At 53.9% G+C, this 13645-nt stretch overlaps 1 protein-coding gene across 3 annotated transcripts in view; it reads right to left on the reverse strand.

Moving 5' to 3' along the window:
• Camk2a (calcium/calmodulin dependent protein kinase II alpha) overlaps window positions 1–13645 on the reverse strand; it is a 59846-nt gene that overhangs the window by 14028 nt on the left and 32173 nt on the right. For 2 of the 3 annotated variants that reach the window (XM_005006992.4, XM_005006993.4), the window contains exons 9-14: window positions 13550–13644; window positions 12523–12645; window positions 12080–12163; window positions 10687–10729; window positions 8260–8300; window positions 2312–2360 (exon numbers count right to left, since the gene is read on the reverse strand). In XM_005006992.4, coding sequence (XP_005007049.1) covers window positions 2312–2360; window positions 8260–8300; window positions 10687–10729; window positions 12080–12163; window positions 12523–12645; window positions 13550–13644 — 435 coding nt within the window. Of the gene's footprint in view, window positions 1–2311; window positions 2361–3294; window positions 3328–8259; window positions 8301–10686; window positions 10730–12079; window positions 12164–12522; window positions 12646–13549; window position 13645 lie in introns of all 3 variants that reach the window. The other variant, XM_013140951.3, reaches the window with a different exon arrangement.

The following is a 13645-nucleotide window of genomic DNA, read 5'->3' on the forward strand; positions in this document are numbered from 1 at the left end:
TCTGTTCCCTGGAGGCTGACATATCTAATTAACGTTAATGTTAGGTCCAGTCGAGTCCACCCCACCAGCTGCCATGCTCACTTAGTAAGAAAGCTTAACAAGTTAACACCGCTGGGTAGTGCTTCTCATCCTGAGAACTTTCTCTGAGCTTGGGGAGACTGCAGAGGGACAAGCATCCCTCTCTCCTCCCCACACCAGCAGAGGTGCTCTTCCTGCAGACATGGTCTCTGGGACTTTCTACCTCTGAGGCCGCTGAGACAGGAAGCTGATCCTAGCTCTGTATACAGCCTTCTTCCTCTGTGGGCCTCAGTCTCCTCGGTAAGAGGGGCAGAAGTGAACAGAATTCATGATAAATTGTCCCATCCTGGTCCACCTGAAGGACGATGATGGCAGATATGCAGCCTCAGGGTTGGAGCCTGGAGCCTTGGCCCAGGCGGGAAGCGTCTTCGATGGCTCTCACTCTGCATTAAGGTGTGCACGCAATGTGCATTCCATTCCAAATGGTACTCTCTGTCTGTTTAACGTATAAATATTTGTCTTAAATAATCTTTCAGTAAAATGGATATTCCAAGAATACGTTGTGTGACTTTCCGACATTAAACTACGAACTCCAATTGGAAAAAAATTGAGATTTTTTTAACAACTACCATGTGCTAAACACTGTGCATGTACTTTATATGCTGCCTCTCATTTCGTCTGTACAGTGATCTCCATGGCTGCTACTATCCTCATCACCTCTTTACTGTTAGGAGACTCGGGTTGAGTAAATTGTGCAAGTTTGTCCAGCAAATGGACTCCTGCAGAGTAGTGCCAAGCCAGGTCACCTGCACGGTTCCTGTTTGCGCTGAGCCGTGATCATGAGAAGCCATCCAGTTGCCTGAGGATCTCAGAGCCTGTCTCTTACCATTGGCACAGAGACCCTTCAATAGGGGAATATCATAGAAAAGCCACATCTTGATCCACCACCAACCTATGAAATTGGAATCCACAGGATCTAAGCTAGGAATTCAATTAGAAGATCAGACTTGTGGAACCCATAATGCTGACCCTGACAAGAGGTCTTTCTGCAGTTTTGAAAGGTTGTCCTTGGTGCAGGCAGTGGTGATACAGTGACCCCTGGCTGGGGATGCCTACAAGGGTACATGAAGATGGAACCATCTCCCAGGTTCTGGTGGGGTCAGGAGGCAGTCATGGTAAGTGGTGTGTAAAACTGTCCAACAGCCTGAGTTACAGGAATGATTGTAGCTTTGAGTTCTTTCCAAGGCAAAATATCTCAATTCCTGAAAAAAGCCTCAGTTGGTGTGCTGTGCTCCCTCTGGTGGATGGTCATTTTCTGTATTTCAAAGATTCCCCAGATGTCCCTGGAACAAGGCTGAGTGTGCCAACCCCTGGGCCACCTAGTCTTCCTGTCCTGGCCAAGGAGAGTGCAGTGCCCAGGCACGGTGGAGCAGTGGGACATTGCTAATGCATCATGGATTTGGTGTCCCCAAGCACTCAGACATAAGCACTCTGTCCCTTCCTCCAAGTGCCCTCTACCCATGAAAGTGCCCAGGGAGGTGGTGGCCAGCCAGGCTATGGAGCCAGACTGACTGAGTTCAACCCCCAACACCCCCACCTTTGTGAGCCAATTTCTCCAAGTCCTGTGGCCTGCATCCTTGGCTGGACAGTGGGGCTTATCATATTGTCCACTTCGTAGGGTTGCCATGAAGCTCTGGTATGTAGGTCCAGACAAAGTACCCAGAACAAGCCCAGTTCGTAGCAGGTGTTCACAGATCGCAGCTGCGAGCACTACTCTGTTTCCTCTCTTAGAGCCCCGTCACAGACACCTTTGCTCCTCACCCATCTTGCAGCTTTTGAGGCCAGTGATCCACTAGCTACATTCGCCCCTGCATTGCTGGTTGGTGTTGGGCAGTCATGGCACCATCCGGACTTTCCAGACTTTTGTTCTCCCTTGCTTTATTATTATCATTTCATAATTTCAAAATCAACTTACTTTTAAAAAAGAAACCCTTATTCCAAATGTATATCACCATTATACCATATGATAAAATGTTTCTCTTGTGCACATTAAAGTAAATCTATAACCCTAAAAAGAAAAATCCCTGTATACCTCCTAGGGCCTGGGGCCCCACGGGGGGAGGCCATGCCCCACGGTGTATCCAGCTTATTAGGAGCCAAACAAGGCGCTGCCCAGAAGCAAGAAGCTGGTTGGCATGGGGCCCTTGACTGGCCAGGGGCTCCCAGTGCAGGGCATGCCCTCGGGCACCAGTAAGGCTGGGACCCGGGCGCCGAAGGTAAGGCCCACCCCTACCTTTGGTGTCTTCATCCTCAATGGTGGTGTTGGTGCTCTCCGAAGATTCCTGCCAAAGAGAAGGAGGATGGCGGTGAGGCTGCCTGGCGAGCAGGACTGAGTGTGGCCGCCCCAGCTGCCTGGTGCTGTGGCCAGCTTCTGCATGCCTCGATCCAGATACTCCTGCAACCCTGTAGACCTTGCAGCCCGAGGAGGAGAGGACCCTCTAAGCAGGCGGCGGGGGCCAGGAGGAAAGGATATCTACAAGGAGATCCCTGGCCTTTCTGGAAGGACTGAGAGGGGGATCCTGGGTCCTTTCTGCTCGAGGGGGCAGAGAAAGGGTATGGAGGAGCAGAGAGACACCATGGCAGCCACAGAATGGGGAAGGAACACACACACTGGCAGGAAAGGAAGACAGAAAGAGGGATGCCCAGTGTGAGAGAAGGCAGGCTTTCCAGAGGGAGAAAATCATACAACTATGTGAGACAGCCGTGGAACCAGAAGAAGAGGGACATGGGCCACTGTGCCTCATGTGGTGCCCCCGGCAGAGGCAAGGCTGGGGGCTCCTTGGCTGAGTGGCCAGCATAAGCTCACGGCGGCCTCCTGGAAGCCGTAGCTTTAGCCAAATCAAGCCCCACCCTGGCCACAACTGGTAGAAACCAAGCCCTGAGATGAGGTCTAGAGCAGAGGGGTGAAAGAAGCCAAAAGCCAAGGGCGGGCACGGGATTGGGTTCAAATCCACCTTTGTACCCCAGGAGCTCTCAGTTCTGCTGTCGGCCTGCTGGTCTGAGCCATGGAGGGAGATGTCAACAGAAACACGCAAACAACACACACACACACACACAACACACATGTTGTCACACAAGGCACACGTACCACGCACGCCCTGAGCACCCTCTCCCCGCCCTGGGTTCCAGTGCAGCCTGCAGGAGGGAGGCAGGAGCAGGGGAGCAAGGGACCGAGGCCCAGCATTTACCGGCGTGCAGGAGACGGCAGACACTCACCATTAACTGAACGCTGGAACTGGACTTTCTTTTCTGGAAAAACAAGGAGAAGAGATGGGACAGGAAAAGACACAGCGTGAAAACGGCAGGGAGCAGAGAAACGACAGGCAGGTTTGGAAGGAGGATGGGCCTCCGGGTCATCCTCTGTGGTCCTTCGCTGGCCTGGCCTCAGAACAAGGAATCAGGGCCACCAGCCACAGCTGCCCTGGTGGGGCCAAATGTCTCAGTTCTGGGTCCTTGTGCACAGCAGCAGCCTGGTTCTAACGATCGAATGGCCAAGCTCAAGCTCAAGCTCCCTAGGTCAGGGTTTCCCACTGTGCCTCATTCTGAGGGACATCAGAATGGCTCTTGGATACCAGGGATCCAAGGCCTCCAGAATGCAATACTCTTGAAGGATGAAAAGGTGCTCAGGTCTGAATGTGAGACCAAATACATCCCCTATGCTCCCCCAGAAGCTCTGCTAAGAGCTCTACCTCTCTACCAGGTAAGCATTTCTGTCACTTGAGATGTTATTAATTTGTTGGTTTTTATTATTTTGCAGGGCTGGGGATTGAACCCATGACCTTGCACATGGTAGGCAAACATCCTACCACTGAGCTACACTCCCAAACTCAACTTGTCAAAAACACAAAGAACCAGTCCTCTCTAAGGAATTTGATAACGAGGTCTGGGTGGGATCTGGCCACCTCTATTCTCAACAATTTCCCCAGGTGACACTGGGGGTATCACAGAGGCCTGGACATGTTGCTTGCATCCGCAGCTTCCCAGCAGCTCTCTGATCTGGTTCCTTTATGCTGCGAGAGACGCTGAGCTGCAGCCAGAATGGAATCTAGAACCCGAGTCTCACTGCCCTGTCAACAGGCCGAGCCCAGTCTTTGGGGCATCTGCAGTGTCCCCAGGGTTGGCTGTGGAGCCAGGAGGTGAGTGCAAGTGCAGATCACCTTCTCTTTCACTCGCTTGCAGAGCCAGGAGTCTTAAAGACTCAAATTCAAGTGCAAGTTGATAACCCAGTGAAGGGCAATGGGGCTGCTCAGCACTGCCCTAGCAGGGTGAGGATGTAGGCCCTGAGTGTGGGGCTCTTTCTTCTGCTGGGGATTCCTCCTGACGCCCTCTGAAGGCTCATCCTACCATGATGATGCCCTTTTTCTGAGAAGCCTGGGGCAAAGAAGAGACTTGAGACGCCTCTAGGGTAGGCCTGTGCCGCGGAGGTCACTGGATGCTCACTGAGGGTCTTAGGTTTAATTTAGTTTCTAACTCCATGATCCTCTGTGTGGCAGAACCTAGCTCTAAGCCTCCAGCCAGGACTTCCAGATGTGGCAGGGCCAGCTTCTTGGGCATTTCCATACTCATGTGCCCACAGGACAGTAGCTTCCCAGCTGGGCTGGGCAGTGTGACTTCACAGCCAGCAAACTGAAAAGGCCCTGCTCCCTTCTCTCTTGTCCTGTCCTGTCCTGTCCTGTCCTGTCCTGTCCTGTCCTCTCCTCTCCTCTCCTCTCCTCTCCTCTCCTCTCCTCTCCTCTCCTCTCCTCTCCTCTCCTCTCTCCTTTATGTTGGCTCCCCTCTCTGGCTGGACCCAGGCCAGGCACAGTGTGTAAAGAAAGGGATGAGCCCACATGGCTCAGCTGTCAGCAGAAATCCGAGGAGCTGCACAGGGGCCAGGAGGTTCCAGGCTGGACACGAGTAGGGAACACAGAGCAGAGACTGCATCAGATTTGGACGCACAGTGACAGGATGGGACATGGGGAGAGAGGTCACGACGGCATGGATGGGACACCACAGGGGCAGTGAGTGGAGTGAGGGGGGAGCAGTGGGCCCCTCCTTGGAGAGCCACAGCCTAGGGATGCCATTGCTTGGAGATGGAAGAACTCAGTTTCCCTGCATCACAAAGGAGGGTGACACCAATCATCCCACATTGACCAGCACTTTTAAGTTCAAATGACAAAGGGGCTTTCACCAAGAGTAGAAGTCCGGCTCTCAGAATCACCCGCAGAAGTGAGGTTCAAAGTTTAGTGGGGGCGGTGGAAATTGAGTGTGATCAGCACTAGCCTTGTAAAGACCCTTGAGGCCCACAAAGCACAGACAGTGTCACCTCTGTAACTCCAGGCACTCTGCCTTTTCTACATCACCAGAACCAACGGCTGCTCTGTCCAGCTTCTGCTGGAATGGCATTTGTCTCAGAGAACCAAGTTGTAGGATGAGCATGAATTTCCCTCCTTTGGGGCTCAGTTGCATCTGCTGTGCTGGCTCCAACAGCTCCCCATGTGACTTGCTTACCAGCTCTTGACACAACCCAATACACATCACTGTACAGATGACAGAATCCAGGACCAGAGTCCACAAAGGGAAGGAGTGAATGGTGAGGCCTCAATTCAAACTCACAATTTCTTTTCTGAGGCAGGGTCTCACTATGCAGTTCAGACTGGCCTTGAACTCTATACATAGCTCAGACTAACCTCAAACATGGGATGATCCTCCTGCCCCAGCCTTCCAGGCGCTGGGATTATACACATGTACCCCCACACCCAGCCAAACATATGCTTCTTGATTTGAGGAAATCGTGACTGAATCCCTCTCCTACCCCTGCGCCTTTCTTGCTCCATCAGGGAGTGACACATGACAGACCGTGTTCCCCAAATCCTGAGTCACCCTCACCTTCCAGGTGCCAAGGGAAAGAAGGAGGCTGTACTACAAAGAGATGGACAGGCCGCAGATGGCCTTCCGTGTTCTTCCTCCATTCCCTGACCACTCTGAGAAGCCACTCAGGCTCTGTCCAGTGCTGCAGGAAACAGAGACACCTGTGCTCTGAGCTGCCCTCTGACACCCTCTGCCTAGGTTTAGAGCCTCATGCCAGCCCTGGGAGCTCCCCGAGCCCACACCCACTGGGGCCTTCATCAGCCTTTGCCAGGGCCCCATCTGAGAGCCACACAGATGAGGACAGCCCCTCCTCTTCCACTGACCTAGCCCACAGCCCACCAGTGCCTGTGGCCTTTGCCCCCCACACCCCACATTGGGACCAGAGAGACCACTTTCCCATCACCCTCAGCTCAGGGTCTGTACTTCTCCAAAGACAACAGGCCGCACCCTGCAAACCTCACTATTCCTCATTACATTGGGAGAAGAGCCAGCTCAGGGATGCCCCAAAGAGCAGACAATCAAAAACCCAGCGCCAGAATCCATAACAGGCGCCTATTAACTACAAACACGACTGCCTTTGATCCCTGGCTGCCAAATATTTTCCTGAGCAAACTCTGTTTTGAAGACATGAAAGTCTAAAATATAAAACAGATAATATTATCCTGTCGCTGGTCTCTTGAGGATGTATCACACACCAGTACCGTGCTAAGCTCTCGACACAATTATCCCAGCTAATCCGGGCAAATAGCCCTAGGAGGTAGACACCCTTCACTGAATGAAACAGGAAACACAGGCTCAGGGAGTCGAGATGACCAGCCAAGATCTAGCCACCCACTGACCTGCCTGGTTCCATTAACTACCACGAAGAGGTGCGAAAAACCTAGAACTCTATAAACCAGGCCCCTCCTCTTTCTAACCCCACTCCAGCCCATCTGTAGCCTCTCGGGCCTTTGAGCTCCATAGAGCTCAGTTTGAAAACCACAGATTTTGACAGATTAGCAAATAACTGTAGAATCGTGCCCACTTAATGCCAGACACATTTTGAGAAGTGCATCATGACATGGTCATGTCGCACTGCTGTCATCATAGAGGTGTTCACACAAAGCCTTAAGAAGTGTGGCCCACTGCACATCTGCATAGCAAGGCCTGTCACTCTGTGCAGTATGGAACTAAACTGGGCACAGCAGGTAACTGGATTGCAGTGGTGCTTGTGTATCTAAACAGAAAGGCACCACAAAAATACTAGGCATCAGGAAGTTTTGGCCCCATTAGAAGTTCTGCAACCATCACTGTACATGAAGTTGACTGAACTATCCTTCAGAGCCCACGACTATACTGTCCAGCATCCAAGAAAAGAGAATGGAGAGGGGCCTCTGTGGCCATTTGCTTGTTTATCCATTTTTAAAGTGGAAATCTTGGAAATGATCACCAAGTCCATATCTCTTTCAATATACCCAAGGTAAACTCAAGAAGGAGAAGGTTAGAGGCAGAGGTGTCTAGACCAGACCCTTCCCATGCAACCTCTGACAGACCAAAGCCAGTGGCTGAAGACTGTAAAGGCCACTGTAAACAAAGCCAGTACACCCATAGGTGGCCATGCTCATATAACATCTCTTACCTTTTAATGTCCTCAGCCTGCCCAGCCCTGAGGCCCTGGCCAGGTAGGGGCTGAGCCCAGAATGAGACAGGGTCTCGGGAAAGAAGAACCCACAAGGTGAGTGGGGACAAGGGGAGAAGGGAGCTGCAGAGAGCAGAGGACCAGGTCCCAGACAGCAGAGGGAGGAAAGAGAAGAGATGGGAAGGAGAGGCCGGCAGAGAGGACGAGAAAGTAGCTCGGGCATCCAGGGTGGGGACAGGCATAGGCCCATCAGGAGGTAGGAGGGGGTCATGGATATTGTTGGGGAAAAGGGACCCCTGGATCCTGAAGCCAGAAGGGATGGCTGTCCATTCTCCATTGGCTCTTTTGGTTGGACTGGTGTGTTCAGCAGGTCAGGGCCCCATTCCAGCCACCCACACTCGGGCAGGAGGAGGTCACTTCTATCCATCCTTGAACCCTTGTGCTCACCAGTTCTCCAGCCCTGGAGAATCCCCGAAACCTCCTCTGGCCTACCCTGTTCCTTGTGCTTACACCAACCCCAGGCCATCTATCCCTCACCAAGCATGCAGAGAGGGTAGGCCTAGAAGTCCAGATCTATAGGTCTGGGGAGGCCTGGCCATGTCTCTCCAGAATGCCAGCAGCGAGGCCCAGGTCTCACCTCAGGCCTGAATGCCTGTCCCCATGGGCAGAGTCACTGCCAGAGACAGGTGCTGCCATGCTCCTGGGCCCCTTACCTTCACGCCATCATTCTTCTTGTTCCCTCCACTCTTCCCTCCTGTGGAGGAGAGAAAGTAGAGGGTTAGCAACACCAGGCAGGGCACCAGGGCCCATAGGGCGAGGAAGAGCAGCATCCACGAGCAGCCAGAGAACAGCCGGAGGTGGATGGCGTGGGAACAGGGCTGACTTCCTCTTCCTCCTTCTCCTCCTCAACCTCTTCCTCCTCCTCTTCCTCTTCTTCTGTCTCTTCCTGTGCCTTCAGTGACCCAGGGAAGGCCAGTGGCCTACTTGGTGGGCTTAAGCCCCAGTTTTCAGCACTCTCAAGTAACCCTCTGGCTTCTTGGATTAAAGGAGCTGCCCAGCAGGTCCCAGAACAGTGGGGTTGCTGTTTCAGCCCGGGGATTCCCTCTGGATCCCGATCACCACTGTGCTGATGGTGGCCAACCCAGAGGCCTGGCTGCCTGGCCCCGGGCTGGATGTTTCCCCCGCACCCCCCATCCTCCACCCGGCTCTCTAATTTTAGCCCCATGCTGCTGCGGAGGTCATGTGTCAGCCCTGCCTACTCACTCTGGACAGCTGCAGGCCATGTCTTGCCGGTGACAAGAAGCAGATGCCCCCGTCGGGGCCCACCCTTGCCAGAGCCCCCATCCCCTGCCTTTCTCCTCAAGCAGCATAGGCCTCCCCAGCCTCAGGCTCTGGAGTCCCACGCCAGGGTTGGCTGTGTCCCTGGTAGCAGGCAAGAGCAGAGCAAACAGCTCTTAGGGAGGCCTCTGCCTGTCACTTTGTCTCCTCCTTATTTCCTGGCTGTAGCCTGAGGAGGAAACGTCAGCCAGGAAATGGCAGGAATGCCCAGCCTGGCCCAGTCTGGCATCCGGCTGCTCCAGACCTTCAGCAAATGCCTTAAACAAAATAGGGATCTCTGAAGTGCTTAGCACATTTAGCCTGCATGCAGTTGATGCTTCTAAGCAGCAGCTATGACCAGTCCTTCTCTGGACAGGCTCCAGAGGGTGAACATGGTACAGGACACAGATGCCCCAGGAGCTCTGGAGGATGGGGCTCATGGCTGACCCACTTCCAGGTCTCCCACATTTCCACCTGTGGCCCCTCAAAGCTTTGATCCAAAGTCTACTTGCAAACCAAGGGGAGGAACACCTCTGGGCCCTGAACCTGAGACTAACAGCTGTCTGTCCACTCTGGGGTTTGTGGACTGACCCAGAGATAAACAGCAGGTCAGGGGTGCTTGTTTCTCCAGTTCCAGGGAGGGTCACTCTTTGAGCTGCAGCCCGTCATTGTAGGGTTTTAAGGCCAGAGAAGCCATAGACGCTGATTTTCTCCAGATTTTTCATCTGAGTCTTCTTATGAATCTTCTGGTTTTTAAGGGCTAGCAATCCTCCCCACTCCCCCCAAAAAAAATTAAAAAAAAAAACAAAACAAAAAAACACTCCTGACTCCATAAAGTACATTTAGAAACTAGATCAAACCCATGGGCCTCCACGGGCTAGAGCTCTTCAAGATGCTTCAGCTGTTAAAAAAAGACTCTGACGGTCCAGCTAGCTCATCTTTCAGTTTAAGGAACTGTGGGACTGCTCTCTGGGGAGGGGTAGGAAGGTCCTGAGTCTGAGATTCTGACTCATTTCCACCTCCCGGCCGCTCTTCCCCGGATAGCCAGCCTGTGCCTGTCAGACTGACTGACCTCTGGCTGAGGTGTCAGCCCCACCCACCATCCGCCCCTGGGGTGAGTTTTGCCTTATCTGCCATCTATGTCTTCCCAGCTGCCTTGTCATCGCCTGGGGCTCCCCAGGGACAGGCCTCTGGGGACACTGGCCAGAGGCCAAGAGGAGTTGCTTGCTAAGCCCTGACCATAATCCCTTCCCCTTCTCTCTTTGGGGCCACATGCCCAGGTAGCTGGGCACTTCCTGCCTTACCCAGCCTGGTTTCGGCTAAAGGCCAAGCAGGCTCCCGCCCTGGTCTCTCTGGTGACCCAACTTGGTTAAGGACATTTGCTCTGGGTTGTTCAGACCTGTGTTGCAGGCAGATTCTGCTGCACTATAGTTCTGTGATCTGGGGTATCAGAGCCCAGTTCTCTGAAATTGAACTTGTCTCCTCATCCAGAAAACAGGAGTAGCACCAGGACTCTAGCAATATGGAGCAATACTGTCACCCCCCTCCCCACCGGACCTCGCTCTGTCCCTTCTGACCTGAGGCCCCTAAATTCCAGACTTCTGCTCTGACTGGCCCTGCCTGAGAACCCCAGGAGGCAGGAGAGCCAGTCGAAACCTTGAACTGGTCCTTGGCTTGTTGCCTTGCCTTTTCGGGTACGGGTTTGTGGCATACGTGCTAAACTATGGTCGTGCAGCCCCCACTCAGGGACCAAACATCCAGCAAGACAATGATCGCAGCAGGCCAGTACAGGGTGTACTTAGGGACTCAGGCTCTACACCTACCCGAGAAGTTCCTGGTGGCCAGCATGGTGGTGAGGATGGCTCCCTGCAACAGACAAGAGGGGCCGGCAGGAGTGGGGGGGAGAGGAGAGGCAGAGAAACGGAGGAGTGTAAGAAAGGGCAGGCAGTGCTCCCCTCAGAAGCAAAGGCAAATCCTCTGCTTGTCCCTCCATCTATCCCCCACCTCACCTGGCATCTCCCTCCCTGGAGAGGTTGCATTTGGCTGGCACAGCTCGTGGGACAAGGCCATCCCAGGAGCAGATATTAATAGGTCCTGAGGCCTGGCCAGAGCTGATGGGACTTGAAGGAACCTTGCAGAGGCTCATAAAGGCCAGGGAAGTGTCCTCCTGTGCAAGGGCTGCAGACCTCAGCCTAATGCAGGACTGATGGCTCCTTGCTTCAGGATAAGTTCACCCCTCCCTGGCCTTGAGGGTCAGAGGCCAGGAGGATTCTCCGAGCAGAGAAACCCTAAAGGGAGAAACCCTCCTGGCTGATGCTGCCTGCTCCTGACCTGACTCTGAATCTGACAGTCTCCAGTGTTACGAGCCCCTGTTCCCCACATTTTGAGACTCCCTCTGTGACATAGCTCCTGCTGTGGAGTGGGCTGGGATCCAGTTCTCCTGGTCTCGTGACGGCATCACCCCGCTGGCCCACGTCCCCACACTGGACCCTCTCTTCAGGTCTGGAAGCAGTGTGTGAGGAGATTCCCACTGAGCTGGAGCCTTCCTTCTGTCCCTCAGTCTGTCCCCATTGTCACCCAGTTTAGAGCTCCTCTTTCCCAGTGGCGGCTGAACTGCTGCTAAGGGGGCAACTCAGGCCCTACTTGGTCATGGATGGCTTCCTGGCGGCCACAACCTCTCTCAGGGTGACTCAGTCACTCTCCCTTACTGTGGGCACCTGCTCAGTCAGGCTTGGCCTCCAGGGCTCTCTGCAGCCAACTGGGGCCACTCATGGTCCCCCAAGTGGTTGTGATTACAGCAGCAGCAGCCTACGCAGTAGCCTATCCACTCCTCGAACCCCTCCTTTCTCAGGTTCCACTTAAACACCATGTGCCCCAGGGAGGCCTCCTGGGGTCCTGCCTGGGTCCTTCCAGACCTGGAAATGCCACTGCCCTGCCATGTGCTCCTCCCAGCCCGGCTCGGCACTTACCGCTACACACCATGTTCTGGGTACTTGTCTGACCTCTCCACCACCAGCTGCTCAATCAGGGTGGGGACAGGGTCTGATTCGCTGCTCACTCCCCAAAGCCCAAACTGCTGTCTAGCATGCAGTAGGTGTTCCACAAATGCTTGTTAAAACAGTGAGGGAAATAACCAGTGAGTAAGTCTCACAGTCCCTGAGAGACCCAGGCTGGCTACTCCCCTCTCCTGGGGGACGGAGGGTGGGCAGCCGATACCTTCAGTTTCCTCCTGGCATTGAACTTCTTCAGGCAGTCCACGGTCTCCTGTCTGTGCATGCAGGAGGCCACAGTGGACCGGTGCTGGGGAGAGAGGGAGAGAGGCCATCAGGGGAAGGCCAGCTGGAGGACAGGTCCACCCACAGCTCCCTAAGCTGCCCCATAGCTGCCCCACAGTGGTGTGATGGCACCATGGGGCATGCACTTTTTTGTTCTAGAGGGTGATGTGGAGTGCTTGAGATCCTGTCACCTGTCAATGCCGGTGACATGCCCAGGCATGATGCCAGCCCACAGCATCCCTTAATTCTCTATTACCCGCAAGCATTACAGCACGGCTAGAGTTCACTGGATTAAGTCCCATCAACCCCATCCTGGAGTTGAAAGATCAGGGCCAAGGCAAGACCCTGTGGGGCTCTTTGGGGTACCCACAGAGAAAAACTCACTGAGATCCAGGGGTGCTTGAGGGCCTCTGCAGCCGTAATACGTTTGGATGGGTTAATGGTCAGCATCTTATTGATCAGATCCTTGGCTTCCGGAGTGACAGTGTCCCATTCCGGTGATGGGAACTGGAAGGGGCAGAGGGGCCAGATTTGCCCAGACTGCCCCAGGCCACCCCTGCGATCCCCCATCCCCTGACTGGCAGGGGAGCAGGCAGGGGTTCTAACACCTATCCACTGGGGCATCTACCACCATGAGTGGGGCTCCTGCAGAACAGGGGAGGGTCAGAGCTTCCTGACTGATCAGAATGTGGCCAGAGGGAAAGGAGACTGTGATCATGGTCCAGGATGCAGGATCAGAAGGCCTGGGCTCACAACCTGCCTCCGCTGCCCGGGCTGAGAGACCTGTGCAAGTCATGTGACTCTCTGAGTCACCCTAAGGATCGTGCCAGGTCTAGGCACAGGGTTGAGTGGAGGCCAGCCTCACAGAAAGCAGTACAGCGTGGTAGTCAGATGCATGAATCAGATTGTGTGGGTTCAGATCCCTGCTTTATCATCTCCCGGGTGTGTGATCTGGGCAGTTGCTTAGCCTCTGTCTAGCTCAGCTTCCTGGTCTGTACAATGGGAATAATACCTCTGTCTATCACAGATCAGTGTGAGATGAAACACAATAACATAGGTAAAACATTCAGAAGAGTGTGAGAGAAATGTCAGATGCTGTTATATATGCTGATAAATATGGGAGAAGACAAGGCTCAGGGCCTCCTCCATCCCCTGCACCCTGCGTTGGGGCTGCTTTTGCCCTCTGGCACCCCAGAAATACAGCCCATCAATCTGAGCCCCAAATCACTGGGCAACTTGTGAGTACCACTTGATCAGTATTCAAGCCCCCCTAGGACCCAATCCCTGCCCCAAAAGTGAGTGACAAGGGGACCTATATGATCTGGGAAGGCCAGAGGGATGTATCCTTAGATATTGGAAGGGGACCAGAAGGTGACTGGATGGGGCAGCTTCAGAGAGGAGTGACACTCACATCATAGGCGCCAGCTTTGATCTGCTGGTACAGACGGTGCTGGTCCTCATCCCAGAATGGGGGGTACCCAACCAACAGGATATACAGGATGACTCC

Source organism: Cavia porcellus, unplaced genomic scaffold (genome assembly GCF_034190915.1).
Source record: "Cavia porcellus strain 051 isolate PalLab524CR breed Dunkin Hartley unplaced genomic scaffold, mCavPor4.1 scaffold_21, whole genome shotgun sequence".
NCBI classification, from domain to species: domain Eukaryota; kingdom Metazoa; phylum Chordata; class Mammalia; order Rodentia; family Caviidae; genus Cavia; species Cavia porcellus.